This window comes from Podospora pseudocomata, assembly GCF_035222375.1.
Source record: "Podospora pseudocomata strain CBS 415.72m chromosome 1 map unlocalized CBS415.72m_1, whole genome shotgun sequence".
NCBI classification, from domain to species: domain Eukaryota; kingdom Fungi; phylum Ascomycota; class Sordariomycetes; order Sordariales; family Podosporaceae; genus Podospora; species Podospora pseudocomata.
The window spans coordinates 278,679-300,381 of record NW_026946363.1 but is presented as its reverse complement, the minus strand read 5'-3'; the positions used below and the strand labels follow the sequence as shown (position 1 = coordinate 300,381).

Sequence of the window (21,703 nt, the reverse complement as noted above, 5' to 3'; positions counted from 1 at the left end):
TACTCTTTCTGGTTCTTGCAAATCCCCCTCTCACAACCCATCTCTCACAACATCAAGATAGACCAACTTTCTCAGCCATTACTCAAACCATCTCCATATCCTATTCCACCATCCTTCTACATTAACCACAATCATTTTAAATAGAAAAGTAATATCACCCATAGTACATATCCCAGCACATCGTACTCAAGAAGAAGCATCAACCCACATTCGAGTAGACACGGAACAAAGCTTCCCTGACCACTAAGATCTCCGAGGTTCCCTAAACATTCGACTTCAATTATAACACCCTCCCCCCACTACCATACCATCTGTTCAACCCCCTATGCATAGACTCTAGAGAGATAAATACCTACAGAGACAGCACACCTGACAAACAAATAGTGGCAATGGCTTATAAACCGACGCAGAAAATCACCCTTGAACCTTCAGCTTACTTTGCTTCCACAGTCCATGTTACTTGCTTGCTTTTATGTCTGTAAAAAAGGGGGGATTATATCGTCTCTTTTTGTCCACCTCAGAAAATACAAAACACCAAAGGGCATCAGGGAGTTAAAAACAATTCAACTCGCATAAACATCTCTTTCCATTTCATAATCACGTCCCATATCTCATCACGAACACAAGTAAAGAAAAATAAAATCTCGACAGAACACAACATATCCAGCCAGCTCCCAAACAAACCGACTTGCAACACATTACCTCCCGTCGCCACCACCCCGCTTAGTACTCAGCCTCGAGCTCCTCGTCATTAACCGAGTCCTGGGCAACCTCCTCGTAGTCCTTCTCCAGCGCAGCCAAGTCCTCACGGGCCTCGCTGAACTCGCCTTCCTCCATGCCCTCACCAACGTACCAGTGCACAAAGGCACGCTTGCTGTACATCAAGTCGAATTTGTAGTCCAGGCGGGACCAAGCCTCAGCGATGGCCGTGGTGTTGGACAACATGGAGACGGAGCGGTCGACGGAAGCGAGACCGCCGTCCGAGGGAGAGGCTGTGGGGACGGCGACGGGCTTCTGGTAGTTGATGCCGATCTTGAAACCGGTGGGGCACCACTCGACCAGGTTGAAGGAGGACTTGGCCTTGAGCTGGGCAACGGCAGCGGAGCAGTCGCGGTGGACAACGTCACCGCGGTAGAGGAGGGCGACGGCCATGTACTTGCCCTTGCGGGGATCGCAAACGACCATCTGGTTGTTGGGCTCGAAGCCTAGAGAACCATGTCAGCAAAAGCTCTTCTGAGCAGATCAAAGGGCCAAAACTTACACTGGAAGGTCAGGTCAGAAACCTTGAAGCTCTCATGAGCACTCTTGGCAGCACTAATGACAGGAGCATAGCTGATAAGAGGGTAGTGAATACGAGGGTAGGGAACCAAGTTGGTTTGGAACTCGTTCAAATCGACGTTGAGGGCACCGTCGAAGCGGAGGGAAGAGGTGATGGAAGAGACAACCTGAGCGATCAGGCGGTTCAGGTGCTCGTAACTCGGCCGGGGAATGTCCAGATTCCGGCGGCAGATGTCATACACAGCCTCGTTATCAACCAAGAAGGTGCAGTCAGAGTTCTCGATGGTGCTGTGGGTGCTAAGAACAGCGTTGTAGGGTTCGACGACAGCAGTCGAAACACGGGGGGCCGGGTAAACGGTGAACTCAAGCTTGCACTTCTTGGCATAGTCGGTCGAGAGGCGCTCCAAGAGGAGAGCACCGAAGCCAGAGCCGGTACCACCACCGAATGAGTGGAAGATCAAGAAACCTTGGAGGGAGCTGCAGTTGTCTGTATGATGCTGGGTTAGAAGGATGCGTCTTGGACAAGAAGCGGTACAGGGCCATCCTTACCAACAACACGGCGGATACGATCGATGACAGGGTCGATCATCTCCTTGCCAATGGTGTAGTGACCACGAGCATAGTTGTTGGCCGCATCTTCCTTGCCGCTGATCAAAGTCTCGGGGTGGAAGAGCTGTCTGTAGTTGCCGGTACGGATCTCATCAATGGGGGAAGGGTCGAGATCGACGAAGAGAGACCTGGGGACGTATTTGCCGTTGCTGGTCTCGGTGAAGAAGGTGTCGAAGGAACCACCCTCAGCAATGGTGGCATTGGGATCAGGGCGGCCATCAGGTCCGAGGCCGTGCTCAAGGAGGTACCTGGAGGGACGATGTTAGCTGGAGATATCGCGATGGATACAAAGGCGGTGTGGACTTACAGCTCCCAAGCACTGTTACCCAGCTGGGCACCAGCCTGGCCCAGATGAAGATGGAGAACCTGTAGGCGACGTTGTCAGCATGGCTATACATCACCGCTGCGTACATTTATCAGGGCCCCTTGGGTTATGGTCGCAAGCATAGCTGGCGGGCACCGAAATACAGCTTCGGTTTCGCGTTGCTATCTAAGAGACCACCAAGCCGACCAGGATACCGCATGTTGTTTATTTCACTGCCAGACGAAGCTCAGAGAGACGCAAAATAGCCCAGGCAACACAAAAACACCAGAATTGATCGCAGGTCGAGATATTTGGCAGAGTCGCTTTCGCGATATCGCATCGCAACAGGAGCAGACGGCAGGGTTCAGGTCGCTCGGGTTGAAGCAATCGCGGAGCCGAGATCATGCAGGCCAGAAAGTCAAAAATCAACAATGTCCATGTTTTTCTTACCTCGCCTCTCATCTTGACGGATTGACGACGAAAAAAAGGTGCTGGAAGGGGAGAATAGGAAAAACAGATTTCGGAGCGCTCAGCGCGGCGGAGAATAACAATCCAGGAAGAGGAGGTCGGCAGGTGGTGAATTTTGCGGAAGTGGTAGAGGAAGTTCTCGCCGCTTGCCCCAACGTGGAGATTTGTGGGCTGGCGGGATGCAGCCGGTCCCCTGAGAAGGGGAAAGTCAAGTGGGTCTAGACTGAGCTGTCGCAGCTCTCTTTGGATGAGGAAGGTATCGGGAACTTTCGTGCGCAGCAAACGGTTGGTCTGTCGTGAGGTCGCAGCAACCTCAGAGGGTGGTTCGAACTGAGGTGCTTGCCCCGCACTTCGGTCCCCCTCAGAGCTCGCCGTCTCACCGCTCCCGCGATGCTGGCCCCTGGTTCTTGGACCGTGCTTGTTTCGGTATCAATCAATTGACTTCAAGATAAGGACGACTATCCGCATGCAGGAACCGGAGAGGTACGGCCCGGGCTTCTGAACAAGAGACGGGACCGAGTTGAGCCTCAGAACCTCTTGCATCGACCTCACCGTGCGCTGTCATGTCTCTGCTGGCCGTTCTCAAGTCTCCGATGACACCTGCAATCCAGATGCGAGCAAGCGCTACAGATAGCGCCATGCATCACCTGCAGTGACAACAACGGAGCTCGGCACCCGCCACGCACCATGTCAGAGAGAAGCAGAGCCGAATCGATGTCGTTGAGATCCCTTTATGGTCGATATCATGGTATTAAATGCCAATTTCCACGCTGTCTGCAATACCGTCAATAGCAAGGATCCCAGGAGCAGGTAGCCATCATAGATGGGAATATCCTTGATACCTGAAACGCGGGTGAAAGCATCACGCAGGTATCCAAAATGGCAACTCGAAACGGCCCACCGAACACGATTTGAGCAGGCAATGAGGTGAAGCAACACAAGGTGCAAAAAAGCGAGGGCGAGAAGGTGAGAGATTAATAAGGGTATCCATTTTTGTGAAGAAGCCTCGATGGAGAACAAGCCAAAGACACATTTCCCCCCCAGGAATTCTCGCTCAGATGCTAGGAACATTACCATAAGATCCAATGCTTCAACTCCCCTATGTTTTTTTCGCCAATTAGATACACGAACATGAACAACCAAAAACCAAAAAACTGGCAAAAACTCCGGCAACCGCAATTAGACCGTGCGCTTAGAAAGCAAGGACGGCGAGGGCGACGCCACCGAGAAGGGCAAAAGAGCTGGCGCCACCAACGGCACGAACACCGGCACCGGTAGGAATGGCAGTGGAGGAAGTAGTGGCGGCGGCAGTGGTGGTGGTGACCTCCTCCTCGTCGATCACGGAAGTGACGGTGGTCTCGGCGGGAGCGGTGGTGGAGGAGATGTTGGCGGAGAAGGTGGTGGTCAAGGTGGTCTTGGTCTCAACAGAGGACGTGGTTGAGCTAGCCTTGGTGCTGGTGACGCTGGACTCGGTAGCAGAAGCAGTGCTTCCACTGGTAGTGAGGGTCACCTTGCCCGCCTTGATGGTGAAGGGGTTGCCCCATTGGAACCTGGTGCTGTTGGTCTCCGAATCGATGCGGATACCGTAGACAACGGCAGAGCCCAAGTCAGCGGGGACGTCCCAGCTGTAACTGCCTTCAGCACTATCGACACCAGCTACGTAAAAATGGTCAGCAAGGGACAAGCAGTGGGCGGCGCAAGGATCACATACAGGCGATGGTGGCCACGACGTCTAGGCTGTTACGGGCCTTTCCGCCATAGAGCTTGATGGTGATGGCCTCAGGGAACTCCTCAGTCGGGGCCCACGCGATATCGTAAGCCTTGCCAGCGGGGATGACCTCGTCAAAGGAAGGCTTGGAGACGACGTTGAAACCATCAGTGGGATCCCACTGGGCCAGGGCAGCGCTGGCGAGGCCGAGAAGAGTGACAACGGAGTAACGCATCTTGACTGGTTGTGGTGAGGGTCGTTTATGAAGATATTACAAGGTATCCTAAGTAATGATCTGCGAAAAGGCAAAAGGGTGTCTGAACGAGAGACTGGAAAGAATGTGGAGATAGAGAGCGACAGGAGCCGGAAGGCTGGCGATGGACACAATATATGTGGGTGAAAGAGTGAACGGCCGCGACTAGCAAACCAAGAGGTAGCACACACGCAAGAGGTGTCGAAAGAGGCGCAAGTGTGGATGAGAAGAGAAAAAAGAAGAGAAGAGAGGAAGAAGGCTTCCAATGTGACGGTGCCGAGAGAGATATTGTGCAGTAGTGGTGCAGGAGTGGGTGGACGGCTGACTGGCGGGGGGGCGGCCTGGGGGTGCTGCGCCTTTCTGCTAAATGAAACATACCCAGAACTCTCACAAATCCTTTGCAGGTCCGCTTAAACCGGGCAAATTTGCTTCTGCCTGCCTCTGAATCCACATGATCCTCTAGAACCACGGGAAGCTTTGCACGTTCATCCCATTTACCGGGAGGCACCCTGCCCAGATCTCGGCGTGCTGGAACTTGGACCGTCGTCAAAACAAAGGTTCTCACGATGAGCGGCTGGAATGGCAAGAAAACCGGGCAGGAATGGAGTCTTGATTCTCTGGGTCAGGTTGCCACGGCAAAAAATGAAGAACCCCAGCTCAGGGGCATCCATTTCCAGCGAATCGCATGGCCAGCCGTGTGAGTCTTCACAAGAGGTGGAGCCACAGGGCGTTGGAGCAGAACCAACAGGCTGGCTTGTACCCTGTTTGCATGTGGGGCATTAGTGGTCGATTTCAGGGGAAATGGCGAATAAGCTTCTCGTTGACGTTGGCGGATCAGGGTTTGGCGCGCACGTTTAAACCAGCGACAACAGCTTCCATTTTGGGGATTCATGGGCGTTCTATTGACACTACGGCTCACGAAATGCCGATGATCTTTTCTTGCCTTGGCCCTTTTCTTCAACGACACAAAAACAGCCGTCAACTTGTGATCCAGATTTTGCACTTTTTCCACACGAACAAGAGACAACCCTTCAGCCGTCAGCCATGCCCGAAAACCATGGCCAAACAGAACGCTCATGCGCATTGGCGTTGCTAGCCATCGGTCGACTTCTGGCGACCAGTAGTACCGCGTCGTCGGACATGTCCCATTCAGCCCACCAGAATTTCTACTTCGATTCGCTGCGCCCAAACAATATCCTCATATAAATGAGATATTGAGCACAATGCTGACCACCAGCCCTCTCTTGGCCTCGGTCGTCTTGGACATGACGAAGAGTGTTGAGTCAACCCCGAGTGACGCGATCACAGCCGACGGCGATTTTGTCCCCGGATTCGTCCGAACTTTTCGACAGCTGCAGGGTCCCGCTGCTCTGGATGCTGCTGTTCAACCTGCAGCCCTGCGAGACGCAATGACGCCTGCCAGACCGCTGCACTTATTTCAGCACCCACGAAACCTGCCGTCACCCATGACATCCTGCGACGATGTCTCAAACTTGGAGCGAAATCATGAATCCAGATCCTTCCTCGGATACGCCGTTGACTCTGGAACGGCCTTTGGTACTCGGCTCCATTGGGCAGAATCTGGGGCAACAATGGTTATACACGATCACACCTTGCATGCACAGATCTTACCCTGGGGCTGTGTTTATTCGACTTATGCCATATGGTCACACAAAACTAGGCATAGACGCGGGGAACCATTCTTGAGACTCAGATTGAGTGGTTTTCTTTATTGACAGCACAGTCTTCTGTTATGCGTTACAACTCTATCCAAACCATACCGGGTCTCGTATTTGCCCCATATGATCCCTCATTTTTACCAGTCTTCCCTCTAGACCCAACCAATATCAAGTAAGAACTTGGCATCACCAGGATTTTCGACCGAAAACATTTAGCCCTCCCACACGTAGGAGCCGCCCATGTTGAGGAGCCAGATCAGGCTGTTGAACTCGAGGTCGAGGCTCCTGATTTGCCAGTGACCCTCGCGCTTGGTGGTACCGATGATGGTGATACCTCTGCTGGGCAGGTTGGCGGCGCCGAAGGTAGCGTGCCAGCGGAGCGCAATGGCCTCGCAGGCGACGGCGTCGACCACGTCGACAACAACAGGGAAGGGAGGGTTGGAGAGTTGCGCCTCCATGAAGATCTCCTTGGTCGCGAAGGTGGGCTCGCCGAGAGGGCGGAAGATGAAGGTGTTGATGCTGTCGGAGCGGTCGACAAAGTCGGAAGCGCAGTACTTCTCGCAGTCCTCAGGCTGGTAGTTGGAGATGAGGCGGACATAGATGTCGACGATTTCCTTGGCTTCAGCCTCAGTCATGCAGGCCTTTTCAGCCTGGCGGGAGAAGATTGAGCCCAAGGTGGGAAAGGCCGTCGCCGAGGTGGCGAGGGCGGCGATGGCAAGAGCGGAGAAGCGCATGTTGGCGGTGGTGAGGACTGGTGAGTCTGCTGATGAATGCTAGAGGATGCTGATGAAGGCTGATGAGCTTGCTGAAGATGTTCCTTTGGCTTGCCATCTCGTTTCTACTTATACACAGGTTTTGTTGGTGGTTACGATGCTATTCCCCTTGGTTTCAACCGGACTTGGGCTTTGCGGTGGGCAGAGATGCTGCTCGCTGAGAGTCTGATATTGGCGGCTAAATTTACCCAGCTATCTCCGACTTGGATTTAATTACCAACTGACGGACGTCCGATTCCAAACGCGCAACCTCCGCGCTGGGACAACATTTACCAGGTGCTGGGGATATTTGCACCTAAATACGGGTGCTTTTGCAGTATGGGCTGACCCGGGACGTTGTCGCGGGCCATCGGTGCAGTACTGCAGTTCGGACCCGGGGTGGGGCTCTTTTCATCAAATTGTTCCTGCATGATAAACAAGGCTGACGGGACAAGCCCGCTGGGCTTTTCGGATAGAGGAGCCGGAAGGACCAAACTGCTGGCGCCCGGTGTGGTGGGTAGCATTCTGAGGCTCCAGCAAACATATCCGAGACTCGGCAACCAGTGCCGTCTGCGATCTCAGGGGTAGCAGTCTGTTTATATTTCACGGACAGGACCTTCGGAGCTCCAGGGCTTGGGCTTGAGTGGTCCGGCTGTAACGATGGCCTCGGTGCGTGTCGGGCGAGGACGCAGTTGTGAATCGCCAGTATCTCGCATATATCCGGTGGAGGGTCGCGGGATAGGAGCTGGTAAAACACTCTCGGGTCCGGTTGTCCCCGTTTCTGCCCGGTCGGCCGAGTCTGGATCTCGGTACGTAGAGCTTCATGTTCTTGGGGAGTAGCGACTGATTGTGGTGGATTCCGGTGCTTCCTTGACAGCGCAATTCACTGCAAACCGGCTAGAAAAGCTCACCAAACGCACATGCTCTATGTTTGGTGAGTTTAGGGCTATCTTGATAGCCCGTATGCCGTAGACTAATCAAGAGGCCTCGAAAAAGCCGTAACGATGAAGTTGCTCGTTGTGGTACAGATACGGGTCTTACATCTTCTTCCCTTTCTGAATGCGGTGTGTGTTTGGTCACCCACAGTATTCTTCACGGTAGATAGTTCCAGCAAGACTGATCATATCTCAAAGATTCAAACAACTATGGAGTATATCCTATGAATGTCCCGTCAATTTCATCAGTGCTTCCCAAATCAAGAGATGTCGTTGCAGATGGTGCTAAAGATGGGGGTTAGCTTATGTAATCCTGAACCACTTGAGCTTTGATGATGTTAGGGTTCTTTTGAAGCTCCTGGCCAACCTCATTTCAATCAAAACAAGCCTCGTTCAGCCTCCGCCTCAGCCTTGCCGACGTTTGAACGTGGAAGGAGCGGTGCGATCCGAGATCTGCAATCAGCTGGAAGCCACCGCCTTGGAACCGGGTCACCCAATCAGCTTCGACGAACCGTTGGGCAAAGCAGTCGCGATCGTCCCCAAGGGGTTGTGCTTGAGCTTTGGGCGCCATCTGATATCCAAGAACACCAACTTTCTTGGAGTTCGCAACAACATTCTGCAACTTGTCGTCTTTTGCGTAATCATGAGCATAATATCCCATCTCTAATTATCATACATTTCCCACTCATTTATTATCACCCCCATCCAACCCTACACTTGGAACGCATTGATCCCCGTTTCGTCGTTGAAATATATACCCCCCGTTTTTCCCACCACCCACCATGGGTTCCAACACCTCCCGTCCCCGACGCTGCCAGGTAGTAGCCATGCCCCCCGAAACAATCACCATCCGCAACCTCACCATCACACCCCTGGAGCTCACGCTCGTAGAGCGCCTCGAGCCACCACCCGCCTTCATCGTCCTCCCCCAGGAGAGCAACCTCGGGCTGAATAACATCACCCGCATGATCGCCGGCCGGGGAGGCCGTTCCTCCCCCGCCTCTTCCAACAACAACTCCGGATGCAACAACCCCTTCCACCACAACCCAAAACCCCGGCTCGTAACCGCCAGCCAGGCCCTCTCCGTCCCCTTGGCGCCCTTTACGGAATCCCCAACGACCGTCTTCCCCCCGTCAGACGACTGCCACCACCAAGGGGAGCAACTCCGTCTCACCTTTTCAGAAACAACCTGCCCATCCAACAGATACACCTGCGAAATACCGGGCTTATCCGAAGAATCCATCGAGCTGGTTTTTATCGGTGAGAACAATGCCACGGCCAAGGAGATTACCGCGATTTACCTCCCTCATGTGCCTTACCTCGCCCTGTTTTCCTCTGCGCAGCTTGCGAGCTGGATGTCAAAACTGCCGGATGAGATACCGCTCAGTTCGCTGAGCATACCCGGCACGCACAACAGTGCTACATGTCATGTGGCCTTGCCTAGCGTGCGATGCCAGGCGGTGACCGTGACGGAGCAGCTGGACAATGGGGTTAGGTTTTTGGACGTGAGGGTCAACTGCCCTAATTTGGATGTCGACCAGCCCGAGAGGCCGGAGCTGGCGTTGGTGCATGCTGCTTTTCCTGTTGCGCTGAGCGGGGCGAGGTATTTGAGTGGGTTGCTGGAGGAGGTTTATTGTTTTCTAGAGGAGAGGCCAACGGAGACGGTGATGATGTCACTGAAAAGGGAGGGGACGGGGAGGGGGGGTGATCAGTTGTTTGGGAAGATTTTGAGAAAGTGGTATCTGGGGAGTGATAGGTGGTATACGAAGGGGAGGATACCCAGTCTGGGGGAGGCGAGGGGGAAGGTGGTGCTTGTCAGGAGGTTTTGTTGTGAGGAGCTGGGGGAGGAGGAGGGGGGGATTGATGGGTCAGTATGGCCGGATAATGTGGCGGATGGGGTTTGCGGTTCGGGGAAGATCAGGATACAGGATTTTTATGAGGTTGGGAGGGTGGACCAGATTGAGAGCAAGATTGACTATGCTTGTCGGGAGCTGGAGAGGTCGGCGAGGATGTGCTTGAGGTTGCCGTGTGGGGTGGAGGAGTTGAGGGCACAGAGGGAGGAGATGCCGCTTTATATCAACTTTTTGTCAGCGTCGAGCTTTTTCAATTCGAGTCTTTGGCCGGATCGTATTGCGGGAAAGGTCAATCCGAGGATGGTTGAGTATCTTTGTCGGAACCATGCTGTGGAAGGGAAGGGGAGTTTGGGGGATAAGGTGGTGGGGGATGCGGCGACTGGGGTGGTGGTGACGGATTGGGTTGGGCATGGGGGTGATTGGGATTTGGTGAGGTGTATTGTCGGGTGGAATGCCAGGTTGCAGCTGAAGATCTAGAGGGCTCAGTTGTTGCTCATGGCTGAAGAGATGAGATGTGAGGAGTGCAGGAAGTATTACCAAGAGTTGGGGCGGTTGGGTATTAAATGATGGCAACAACCGGACTTCTTTCCTCGGAGGAGGAGGAGGACACTATTACAGAGTAGAACTCTGAACAGGACAAGAACCTTTAATCCTAAATATGGCGGCGGGACAGCTGTTGATCAGCAAGACAAATTGACAACAGAGTGGTTTACCATTGGGACCTAGCATGACAATGTATGGTGCTGTTCATCTTGAGCTCAGTTGATCATGGCGGACCGATGCAAAGCTTCCAGGTTCAACACGGTGTGGTGTAAGATACATACAGCTATTGCGTGGAACAGCAACACGTCTTGGCCTACTACCGTCAAAACAGACAACAGACCCGTCATGCAGAGCCACCGTCCCAAAGATCAAGACAGCTCTTGCAAGACATGGGCAACATCACAAAACACACGGACAGAAGCATGTAAACAGAAAGTTGTGACAAAGTCATTGTATTGATAGCAGCAAAAGCCACCATGATATATCTACACCAGCCCGAACCTCATCCGACCAAAAGACTAACAACACTAGAGGACAGTCAGCACAGTCCAGCAAAAGGAATGGTGTCATGAAAGCACATGAAGAACCTCATCAGTTCTCCAAGGTGAAAATTGTCTCATCAGAATGAACTCAGAGTCAAATGCAGGTAGGAAAGGGTATCATCCGCAAGGCAGGGAAGAAAGCAGTGAAGGGGAGAGCGAGAGAAGATGCTTACATCTTTGCAGTCAAGGTGCGAGCTCGTGACGCTACGATATTACCTGACCACCAAAGTTGGTCAGCATGGATTCCAAAACTTGGTCCAGTAAACGAAGTCGTTGTTTCGTTATCAAGTCTCAGGCTGTATCATGTTAGCGAATGACCTCTCTGGCAAGGAGTCAGGGTCCAACATACCTCATTAAATCAGATTTTGTTTATATGTTCATTTCCAACCCGAAGGCGGATCAAACAGTGTGAATATCGCATCATCATATTGATAGTGTTGCCAGCCAAGAAGAAGAGGGAGAATGAATTACCTGAACACGGCAATGTTAGTCAACGGCTCATGTCCTGGCAAGCGTTTGTCAAGCGAAAAGACAACGGCACAATCAGGTGACGAGTTCTCAACAAGAATTTCTCTCCAACCCCCCTCACAGGATGTACAGTCCCGCTTTTGATGAAGAGAGCCAGAGAGGCTTCGTTTATGTCCGCCCGTTCGTTCAAATCTTCGTCATGGTGTCTTGGGATGTGGAGAGAGAATGGGCTTGAGCATACCTGCACGATTGAACGTTAGCATCGCTGCGATGAAACAAGAGGCAGTAGACAATCGAGAAGTGGTGCCAGAGTCAGACAAGGCTGAAACTTATATAACGGTGATTCCACATGGTTTATTAAGAATGAGGAATTCCTATTGGTTTTCTATCATCACCAAGGCAGGAGGATTAAAGAAAGAAAAAGTCGACGAACCTTTTAAGACGAAGTTGTTGGTGAGGGATGATTCAAGTTGAATCGGTCGGCAATTGAATCTCCATCGACACTGGAAGGACGTTAGCACCTGTCGCGAAAAACACCCGCTCCAGACAAGTTGTTGCGATTCGTGTGCTCTCAGTCGAAAGGTTATCCCCACGGCGTGGTCGGAGTTGGATTGTTCAATGATTTGTGATATCATCATAGGAGCGGTCTCTGGTGCAGAAGGAATTGATGAGAAGATGAGCTTACCTTGCCAAATGGAGGTCGAAGCCGAGGAAGTGCGACCTGCGCGCTTTCCTCTGCGTGGTGTTGTGGGAGAAGGGAAAGCTTTGCGAGCTTGGGGAAATTTTTGGAGCTATTAAAAAACCAATCGCTGTGGGGGCTCGATAAGATAAGGGAACGGCCGCTTCAGCTGGCGACCCATAAATAATCCGGTACAGTGCGATAGATGCATAGTCCGGAAGACGCTCTCGTTAAGTGCATTCCCCGGGAGTTGCAGATCCATTCGCTAGCAACGAACCTTGGCGCTCCACCTGACCCCACTTGCCATCATTCTTGGCAAGGCACATCTGCCGTGGCGAAACGCTTATCGATAACTGATCTACGTATGTAAGGCGGTGCACCCGCCTCCTCTGAACATCCTCTTGCTTCCTCAACATCCACGAGGCCTCTCTGCTCGAACAGGCACTGAAACTTCAGCGACTGTTTCAAGCCACCATGTCTCCGTCCGCCGGAGGCGTGCTGGCTACGGCCGCACTGCGAGCACTTCGAAAGAATCTCGCAAGCACCTCCAAAATGGTGGCCAAGCTCGTCCGCTCCAAGCTCGCCGCCACCCGAGCCACTGTTGCCGAACTTCAACCCATCGCCATTCGAAGCAACCCGCGCCAGCCTATTCACCCTGCGGCCTTTCTGCGTCAGCAAAAGCGCGCCGGAGGATCAAAGTGGTATTCTACTGCCAACTTCAACGCTGCCGTTCGTCGTTACCTCAGCACCGGCAATGCCGGTCAATCGAATGCCGGTGGCTTCCGCTTTGATCGTTCCAAGCTTCCCATCTCCAACACTTCCCGAGCTGTAACCCAGCTCACCTCTCGGGCACCATTTGCATCCACTCTTCGCCCCAATCTCACCGGTGGTGCTCTTCCAAGAACAGCTGGAGGATATGCGATGCCTGGTTGTGGACGAACTGGAGGAGCGCGATTCTTCAGCCATACTCCCGCGGCTCCGGCTCAGGTGGTTCAGAATGTGAGCCAAGCCATGAGGGCTTTCTGGCTTTCTGGTCAGCGGGCAAGATACGACGGTCTTGGACCCAACGGCGAGAAGAGGTATCGAGCTGTAGGTGCTACTCAGGAGGCAGCGCGTGCTCGCATGGGTTACACCCCTCGAAATGCCCCTGGATCATTCATCGACTTCCAGGTTGGTCCCACGATCACCGCTCTCAGCCCTCTCGGTGCTGCTCTTCCCCTCGGAGCTGCTGCCGCCAAGGGCGCTACCACCCTCAATAAGGAAGGCTTTCTAGACGTTCTGTCCGTTGACTTCGCGCGTGTCCTCAAGGATCTCGCCGCCGTCATGACTGATCTGAAGAAAGTGGCTGACCTGGGGGACCTACCAATCGCATTGGAAAAGGGCAACGTTCTGAGGATACGATTCCCAGGTGTCGACGCGCAAACGGTTGAACGCTTGTGTGATGACATCGGTGTCCAACGGGGCGTTATTGGGCAGGACCCAGACTTTGATGCCAGTGCCGGGGTGCCAGTCGCGCTTCGGTTCCCTTTTGCACCAGGTGGAAGCTGTGCTAATACAATAACTTCCCCTGGGGGATCGCTTCGGTCACACGATTCCGAGTCTTCAGATATCGAAGAGGCATTCTTTGTGAAGGAGATCGAAGAGAACCCTTGGCACTTGTCCTCGCTGGAAGATTATGAAGAAGGCTATGAGAGTGCCACGCCACTTGATCTTGGTTCGAGCAACTCAGGGGATTATGAAGGACTCGAAGGCATATACCGCTTCATTGAAGAGTGCGATCGAGCAAAGGGGTTACTCTGATCCTTCCCGCTCAAATGATGCGGTGCAAGATGGGCGTTTGAGAGGCCATTGGGGTGGAATGATATCACAGCAGGTTATGAACATCTCCTTTCTCATTTGTTAAGCTGTTTTGTTTTGTTGCGTTACGGAACGGGGTACAATCAGGCCCTGGAAATAGGAATGTCAGATTGTCGAAATCAGACCTATATACACCATATCTCCCGCAAAGAATGTTTGACGCCAGTCAAAGCTGTCATTCCTTCCCCCTTGTCTGATAATACATCGCCACAAACGAGTGTCCACCAACAGAGGTGATGCAAATCACTTTATATAGCTTCTAACACACTGCCAAGCCCCCTTCTCTTCCGTATGTCCTCGTCCTGGAACGAAGTGCTCTTTGCTCGACAGCATGGAACAGAGCAAGTGGTGTTTCTGCTATTCGTGGAACTTTTGACATCTAGCCTCAGAAGCCACTGCTGCATCTGGATCTGGCTTCGTCGAGGCCAAGGGCTTAGTTGGTAGTCTGTTCCAGGTCGAAACTTGTCTCTCCATGGTCCCTGAGAATCAGATGACTGCAATTTCTGGGGCTTTCCTCTAAACATTCATTGCTCTTGACCTTGAGCTGAATGTAGCCTCAAGGGCGGTGCCTGTCACAGTCGGTTGGTGTTGCATGGAAGCCTACGCTTGGAATAAAATCATTGGACCATGGGAAACTCCCCCGACAACTGGGATGGTTACCCCTACACCAATCCATTTGCAATTAGCTAAAAAGCAGCAGAGAACGCTCACACAAGATATCAATCAAAGCCACAAGCAGAAAAAGCAAAAGAGAAGGAACAGGCGCAATTGCGCGATCCGGGATTCGAACCCGGGTCCCTCGCTAGACCAAGAGGTGATGGGAAGCGAGGATTCTAACCACTAAACTAACCGCGCCTTATTTCCTTTGTGTGGCTGTTGGAAGTGGTGTCTGGATTATTATCCCTAATATGAATCGCATAAGCTGTTATATTGGCGAAATGGGCCATGTTGGAGTGGAATTCACTGTTGAGTTTCCTTGGGATGGTTGGTAGGTAGCTCGCAGGCCGAACGATGGCGTACGAGCTTAAGCTACCACCTACCTGGCAGATTCCTCCGGTGATATCAGTCACTCCAATGGATACTCTCCTGCTATCTCACACCCCGAGTACACGAGCTCAAATGATGGTATATGCATGGTGAGCAAGCGCCACAACGGTTGTCGCCCTTGATCTCGACGTGCCCATGTTACCAATTTGGTTCGATGAGATCTCTGGACCTAGCGCCACGCCCCCTTCCCGCCGATACGTTAGGTTCGAGAAGCTTCACAGTTCAACCCATACTAACAAACTCTATCAGATACCTACCTATGGACGGCACATTTTCTCTCTCCTCTTGGATTGGAGGATGGTCTACGTCACAACAGAACAAACCATCAACAGAAATTCGTTTCGTTCTGCCCAGCCATGAACTCAGGCGAGAAAAGAAAACGAGGACGCGAGGTGATACCGCTCCCGCGCCATGATCCAGTCATACACTCCACGGCACCAGTTCTTGTAAGGGGACAAGGAGATTCGAACAACAGCGACGAGGACGAGCTCCAAAATCCAAAGAAGCGGCAATGCATTGATCACAGCTCAGTTCCTCGTGCAACGCTCGCTCCCGCCACTTGGCCGGTATTTCGTCTAAGCGAGGATGGAGCACTTTGGATTGATTGGGAGGTTGAAGGGGGAAAGATGTTGGTACTGAATAAGGGATTCGATGACAGGTTCGTACTGCCCAGGGCAGTTTATATCGTCGCTGCTACTATCGATGAAGCTTTTGCTCACCTACTTTCTTTGCAGCAACCCAAAGGTGATCCAGTTCCAGGCTGCGAAAGAAAGGAGCCTTCTTGGCCACGGCATTTGCAAGATTTGACGCTTGTTTAACCCAGCCAAGTCGCTCTAGATCTCGAAATATGGCGGTACCATATTAATGGGGACTAAGATCCCAGGGCAACTGGTATAGTTATATTAAGTCCATATTGTTGCCGGAAAAAATTGAGGAAGATGACAATCCTACCAGTACTTTGAAGACTGTTGTGTCTCACGAATGAGATTCTCGAAATGAAGCTTCGAGAGACTCGAGGTTTCCAACTTTTGGTACAGTCGAAGGGCAGTATCATGCTGGATGTCGTGGACCACCGTTCTCTCAAGCAATTTTTGAATGAATCCAAGAATTACAGACAGCCCAGCCCGGGGGTCTGAAACAATTGGCATGATTCTAAAATACGCTTTTAGCATGGTGTGCTGGGATCCACCAACATGTACATGTTCACGTACCTGAACTCTAGAAAGCCGACATCCAAACAGTCAAGACTAAGATCCACAAGGGCAACGCCGTCTGACACTCCGAGGCTCTTCCTATCCAACCTTCCCAGATTCTGATAATTCTGAGCCAAAGTTACCAATTTCACCAGTTCCGCAGACAAAAACGCCTGGCAGGAGTCATTTGGGTGAAGAACTGAGAAAAGGCTTTGATGGGGGCGAAGCGTGCGTGGATACGGTAGATTGTTTCGAGGACAGAAGACAGCCTAGAATTGTCATGCTGATATCAGTTGGTGAACCGAGACCATTGTTGGATGGTGAGAAGCCTACGTTTTCTGTAACAGCGGATGATGAATGCAACCCGGCCTCATCATGACAGCCTTCTCAACTGCGGAGACCAGGGTTTGAGATAACTCAATCTGCCCATTGCTGGCAACATGCACAAAGGCTTCGTAATCTTGAGCACGAAGAGACGCCTCGATGGTGAGCAAGATTGTGTCTTCGGGCCAGCTTTGGATGTGAGCTTCCATGCAGAATGTCTTGATTTGAAACCACAAATCTGCAAGCGCTTGAGTGATGAAACACTCCGTGATAGCCGGGGTTGTGAAGGCGCCAGTCATGGCACGGAGATTCTGGTAGGGAATCAGGACAACCGCCTATATAAGTCAGTCAACCTAGTTCACCAGACTCATACGAAGAAAACATACAGCAAGTCGAGATCGTTGTGTACCCCGCGGTTTCTGTGTCGTGTGTTAGTTTCAACATACTATGTATAACCTGTTCTGACCAACCTGGTCCGCGTCGTGCTCCTCGACATGCTCCTCGACTGGTTTCAGCCCGCCGAAGTAAGTCGGCACCAATAGGTTACCAATATCAAGCTTCACGTTGGAGACTTGCAACGGTGGTGTCAAGTGTAGTGTCATCATTGTGTGGTTTTCCTCTTGGATTGACGTTACCGATCGGTGCTGGAGTGGCTTGTCTGCTTCAGGTATCGACAAGCGGCCAACTATCTTTCGTTCCAAAGTAGCAAGAAAGACAGCAAGCCCGTTGATTGACATTCTTGCTGTAGAAGGTTGACGTAGTCATAGGCTGCATAATTGATAGGTAGGCCAGCCTGATTGAAAGAGCTCAAGATGTGACACAGATACGGATGATCGTTGGGGTTTGGCATCCAGGTAGAAAGAAGGCGCGACAGGTCACCACTTAACCCGTGAGTGAAGCCGACAGAAGGAAGGGAGGTGGCGAATGTCTGACCAAGTTGAACGTGAGCATCCACCTGAAACTGGTCAAGACCGGAAGGAAACCATGCTTGACATCAGAATACTTATAATTCAGTGGTTAAGATTCAGTGTTAGTGTTATGGGAGTTTCGGCGTTCTCACCAGGCCGCCAGATAGCTGGAGCTTTCTGAGATGAGTGGGTAACTTCTGTTCGATCGCCCATACTGGAAGAAGAGCCCTCCGTCACTGTGCTCGGAAGGGAGTCCGATCATCAAAGTAGCAAAACCAGTCGGGGGAGTTAATAACGCTATAGCTGGTCAGCTCTAGAATCCTATCAACTGATCATCCGCCACTTACAATTTGCAATGTTCAAGTGATTCACCTCGCTCGGCGACCCAAAGGCTGCTGGGTTCTGCATGGCATTCGGGAGCACCCGACTCGTTGGCAGCAGTCAAGATGACAACGTCGAGCCAACTAATCCAAGCTACCGACTGGATAATATTGAATTTGGATGAGTCCAGTGTCCAGAGCTTGGGGTGGCGGTGAGATCGAGCAGTGGAAACGATGCGATCCGCAAACTCTTTGTGATGAAAACTTCGACAGAGGAATCTCACCCACTCCGATGATCCAAACGTCGAACTGACACAAATCGTCAATTTTTTGAAACATGAACCACGCCGGCTTCGCGGTGCTAGAGCTTAGGGCTCGTTCGAGGTTTGGCTTGAAGCCCTCGTCAGTAGCCATAGTGAGGAAGTGGCCGTTGGCCAGGTTGTTTGTTGTTGAGTGTAAAGAAGAAAGTGGAAATTGAAAGGCAGCAAGTTGATATCACGGTGGAATTACTAGTCAGAGTTTGGCAATGGGAAGGCGCCATTCCAACGCTCCTTTCTCCTCTGCTCGGTGTGGTCGATGGGCCTAGCACGTGGTGGGCAAAAGATGGAAACTGCTATTTGGAAAGATGGGACGTCCTGAAAGCTGAGGAAGTCAACACGTTCGAAGATAGTAGGATCTCACATCGCCACCTCTACAGTCTTGTCTAGGATGTGCCTAGGAACACAACATATCCCATGAAAACTGGTTGGAAGGTTCTATCACAAAGTTATCTAGTTGTTTTCAAATGATAGCCCAGGCACTCGAATCCTTCTAGAAGCACAAGCACCACCCAACTGCAATGTAACAACTAGAAGCCCGTATCTCCCCATGTATTCCAAATTCGCCTTTGCTATGCTATCAAAAAATGCTAGTCTGCCATGTATGCGATGCTATGCTATGCTTTTATGTCACCTAAAATATGGGTATTTGCCTCGCCAAATAGATTCGAAATTCGCCTGCCAAAAAAATGAAAGTGGGTATAAAACTGAAATCGACAAAAGAAAGATTCATGAAGGATAAATGTAGTCGTCCTCGTCTGCGCCGTAGCTGACGCCACCACCGCCCGCACCATATGTGATGAACAGCGGGCTAGGCCTCACAGTCCTCTGCTGTCGCCACCAGACATTGCTGCTGTCTGTTCGGCGGCTGGGGCTTCTCCCAATGCTCCTCCCACGGTTGTGATCCTCAGGAAAGATCTGGACAAAGTCCTGGCCTCCTTGGAATTTGACCACCTCTTGAGTGCCACCATAGGATTCTTGATGTTGTTCCGGCATCCCAGAGCATGGATACTGGCTGCCTTGCCGACCCCTTCGATGGGCAAAATAACCATCAGCCGCTTCCTCTGAACCCTCAACCCTAAACAACTCCAAGTCGGCCTCCACCCTCCCCAAATACAACCGACTGCCTTCACCCGCCCACTCGTCCACAATCTCGGCAATCTCCCTGAACCCTCTCGTATGGCCTCCCTCCCATCTGGCTCTGAAACCGCAGCAGATGAACAAATAGCAGTGTATCAGCTCATGCAAGAACGTGCTGATCAACAACCTTCGGCAGTTATACCTCTTGTCCCTGAGTATCGTCGAGCTCAGCACGATCAAAGTCTCGAACCCTCTCCCTCCCTTGTCAATCTTCTTCCTCAGTGCAGTCGTCCCAATAACCCGACAGTCATACCTCGTACTTGATTCATCGGACCAATCCCACCTCACCCTCTGACTTAGACGTCCGTTGAAGAAGATCTCGTTGGCGGCACTAAAGATGGATTCTAGCGAGTCGTTGTCAAGCGGTTGGAGTTCGCTATGCCTACCCCGGGGGTTGATAATCGACCTGAGAATTCGTTCGTGCTTTGAATCCGGGTTGCGTCGAGTGAAGTTGGCGAGGTGCTCGCGAACTCGTTGGGCAGCTGCTGCGTCTTCGAGAAGTTCCATAGAACCACAACGGTCGTGAGATTCTGTGGGGTCCGGGCGGATGGAGAGACCCGAGACCGTCCGTTCCATAGGGGCCGGAGCCGAGACCGAACGGTCAGGGGACAGGGACGGTCGGGAACGGATGTGGGAGTGGTGGGGGCGGGGGTCGCCCGGGGGAGAATATGGATGGTGAGGGTGTGGGTGGGACAGGAGTGGCAAATCCGCAACCCTTTCTCCCCCGCCTCCTCCAGCTCCCGCTGCTCCAACTAGGTTCAGGTTGTTGGTGATGTGGTCGTTGGGTTCCACGGCCAATTGATAGGCAACGGTGTCGGCATATTGGGCATATTGTATGTATCTTGGCCTCTTGATGCGAGACTGTTCGCGGTATAGGTCATCGTAATCGTCGGCATCGATGTCGATGGTACGCCGCTTGGCTGGGTAATACAGACCGCCCGGAAACGGGAAGGGCGGGTGTTCGTCCCCGCCTCCCGGTCGAGCCATCGGACATGCTCGAATTCGAGGTAGCAGGAGAGAAAAGAAGTGACCACGACAGGGGTAGGTATGTTTGTCAGGACTCCATGAAGACAGAGAGGTCTAGGTGTAGGTTTGACCACAATTGGAACAAGGCACTGAGATGTCACTTGGAAGAAAACAAAAGTATAGACGAAGAGGTTCGAGATGCTGAATCTGGAAGCCGGGAAAGAGAATCAAAACCCAGATCGGAAACCGGTGTCTCACACAGAGGTTCGGAATCGGAAGAGTGGGAGCGAGAAGAGCGAGAGAGTGAGGAGAATGTAGCACCTACTTTTTTTCCCTGTCATCCGAACGGAAAACCACCCTCTCCCTCGCAGTTGGTCCAGCTGTTTGGTTTAGTGGCCCGCAGTTTCGTCACCCAAGACCAATGGAGGAAGACGGCGCCAGCAGACCATCGTCCGTGGATCAATGCCCATATAGGCGTGCGTCTCTGGAGCATATCGACTGTCGATTCTGCATCTCCTGGCTCGCCTGGTCCATTTTGAAGGCCATTTGCATCGTCCGCAGCCGTCAATCAACGGATAGGGGCGAGTGGGAGGCGGTCTGGACAGTGTCATAGGCGGGGAAAAAGCAACTGGCCAAGACCAAGAACAGCAAACGACGATGGTGGAAAAAATACATCATGGTGCTCGGCGGTGTGCTTGCTGTCTTCGGGAGGCGGCAGGTATGGATGCGGCAAAGTGCACACTTCAAGCACCTGCAGCACTAGTGCCACGAGCTGGAGGAAACCTCCATGCCATCTCCAATGTCACGATGCAAGCCTGCAAGGTGGTGATGAGCTGGGGCAGGCGAGGAGAGGATGTTCCAGGTTCAGCGAGCGCCATGCACGTGCCCCAGCGCAGGTGACTTTTGGTGCGAGAAAGCCTGCCCACAGGCCACTGATAGACCCGGGCGCTCAACTGGGGCAAGCAGAGCCCCGAGGTTGAACAGAGCCCAAACCTCTCCAACCACCATCAACAACACAAAATCCAGGCGGAGACGGCAGGTGTAAAAAGGACCCTTCAGAGCCCAGATTGGCCACCGCGATGGAAATCTCTGTTGATTTTCCAACCAGCCAGAGCACGAGGCTTCCCGTCCCGCTGTCCATCTACCCTTACCCGAGCGGCGCAACAGCAACGATGGTGATCCAGTCCCTCGGTGATTGGCTCCTGTCACCGGGACCATCACGTCCATTGGCCGCCTCGAATTTTGGGAGTGTTGCATGCTTTTATGTGCTGTCTTTTCCAATTGCTTCCGGCGAGCACCGAGACAGCCAGACGTCTGGGGCTGACAATATGGTTTGACAACCTGACGTGCATATCACCACCTATTTTGAACTGTATGCCTGGAGTTGACGAAACACAGCAGGGCAATGGCTGTTATTCACGGCATACTTCCGGCAATACAATACCGACACTCCTAAACAGCCATAGATGATCTATAAAGATCACGACGGTTCTCGGTGGTTCACTCGCTACTTTCGCGTTGTCCGCCCATCATCAACAGTGTAAAAACCTGACAGCCACG

General features: G+C 52.3%; 8 protein-coding genes and 1 non-coding gene across 9 annotated transcripts; 2 read left to right on the top strand and 7 right to left on the bottom strand.

The window, feature by feature from the left end:
* Positions 1 to 408: 408 nt before the first annotated feature.
* On the bottom strand, positions 409 to 2,653 carry TUB1_1 (alpha-tubulin; the record flags this gene model as incomplete). Its single annotated transcript, XM_062884747.1, has 5 exons — positions 409 to 1,205; positions 1,262 to 1,765; positions 1,828 to 2,135; positions 2,195 to 2,253; positions 2,642 to 2,653. 5 exons carry the CDS (start codon positions 2,651 to 2,653, stop codon positions 724 to 726), a joined length of 1,365 nt encoding a protein of 454 aa, XP_062747641.1. The 3' UTR covers positions 409 to 723.
* A 1,198-nt stretch (positions 2,654 to 3,851) lies between these two features.
* QC762_103590 (uncharacterized protein) lies at positions 3,852 to 5,274 on the bottom strand (the record flags this gene model as incomplete). Its single annotated transcript, XM_062884746.1, has 2 exons — positions 4,371 to 5,274; positions 3,852 to 4,315 (listed from the first exon to the last, which is right to left on the bottom strand). Exons 1-2 carry the CDS (start codon positions 4,600 to 4,602, stop codon positions 3,852 to 3,854), a joined length of 696 nt encoding a protein of 231 aa, XP_062747640.1. The 5' UTR covers positions 4,603 to 5,274.
* A 1,237-nt stretch (positions 5,275 to 6,511) lies between these two features.
* On the bottom strand, positions 6,512 to 7,033 carry QC762_103580 (uncharacterized protein; the record flags this gene model as incomplete). The annotated part of the gene is made up of 1 exon (XM_062884745.1): positions 6,512 to 7,033. One exon carries the CDS (start codon positions 7,031 to 7,033, stop codon positions 6,512 to 6,514), a length of 522 nt encoding a protein of 173 aa, XP_062747639.1.
* A 1,735-nt stretch (positions 7,034 to 8,768) lies between these two features.
* On the top strand, positions 8,769 to 10,316 carry QC762_103570 (uncharacterized protein; the record flags this gene model as incomplete). The annotated part of the gene is made up of 1 exon (XM_062884744.1): positions 8,769 to 10,316. The coding sequence occupies one exon, from the start codon at positions 8,769 to 8,771 to the stop codon at positions 10,314 to 10,316; it is 1,548 nt and encodes a 515-aa protein (XP_062747638.1).
* Positions 10,317 to 12,545: 2,229 nt separating this feature from the next.
* Positions 12,546 to 13,871, top strand: QC762_103550 (uncharacterized protein; the record flags this gene model as incomplete). Its single annotated transcript, XM_062884743.1, has 1 exon — positions 12,546 to 13,871. One exon carries the CDS (start codon positions 12,546 to 12,548, stop codon positions 13,869 to 13,871), a length of 1,326 nt encoding a protein of 441 aa, XP_062747637.1.
* An 826-nt stretch (positions 13,872 to 14,697) lies between these two features.
* QC762_0000900 lies at positions 14,698 to 14,783 on the bottom strand. Its single transcript has one exon. It is a non-coding gene; the product is annotated as a tRNA-Gly (tRNA).
* A 987-nt stretch (positions 14,784 to 15,770) lies between these two features.
* On the bottom strand, positions 15,771 to 17,229 carry QC762_103545 (uncharacterized protein; the record flags this gene model as incomplete). The annotated part of the gene is made up of 6 exons (XM_062884742.1): positions 15,771 to 15,863; positions 15,927 to 16,127; positions 16,187 to 16,437; positions 16,502 to 16,827; positions 16,879 to 16,911; positions 16,963 to 17,229. The coding sequence occupies 4 exons, from the start codon at positions 17,227 to 17,229 to the stop codon at positions 16,317 to 16,319; spliced, it is 747 nt and encodes a 248-aa protein (XP_062747636.1). The 3' UTR covers positions 15,771 to 15,863; positions 15,927 to 16,127; positions 16,187 to 16,316.
* Positions 17,230 to 17,633: 404 nt separating this feature from the next.
* Positions 17,634 to 18,134, bottom strand: QC762_0000880 (uncharacterized protein; the record flags this gene model as incomplete). The annotated part of the gene is made up of 3 exons (XM_062882741.1): positions 17,634 to 17,697; positions 17,748 to 17,970; positions 18,005 to 18,134. 3 exons carry the CDS (start codon positions 18,132 to 18,134, stop codon positions 17,634 to 17,636), a joined length of 417 nt encoding a protein of 138 aa, XP_062747635.1.
* A 632-nt stretch (positions 18,135 to 18,766) lies between these two features.
* QC762_103540 (uncharacterized protein) lies at positions 18,767 to 20,164 on the bottom strand (the record flags this gene model as incomplete). Its single annotated transcript, XM_062884741.1, has 1 exon — positions 18,767 to 20,164. The coding sequence occupies one exon, from the start codon at positions 20,162 to 20,164 to the stop codon at positions 18,767 to 18,769; it is 1,398 nt and encodes a 465-aa protein (XP_062747634.1).
* Between the last annotated feature and the right edge of the window lie 1,539 nt (positions 20,165 to 21,703).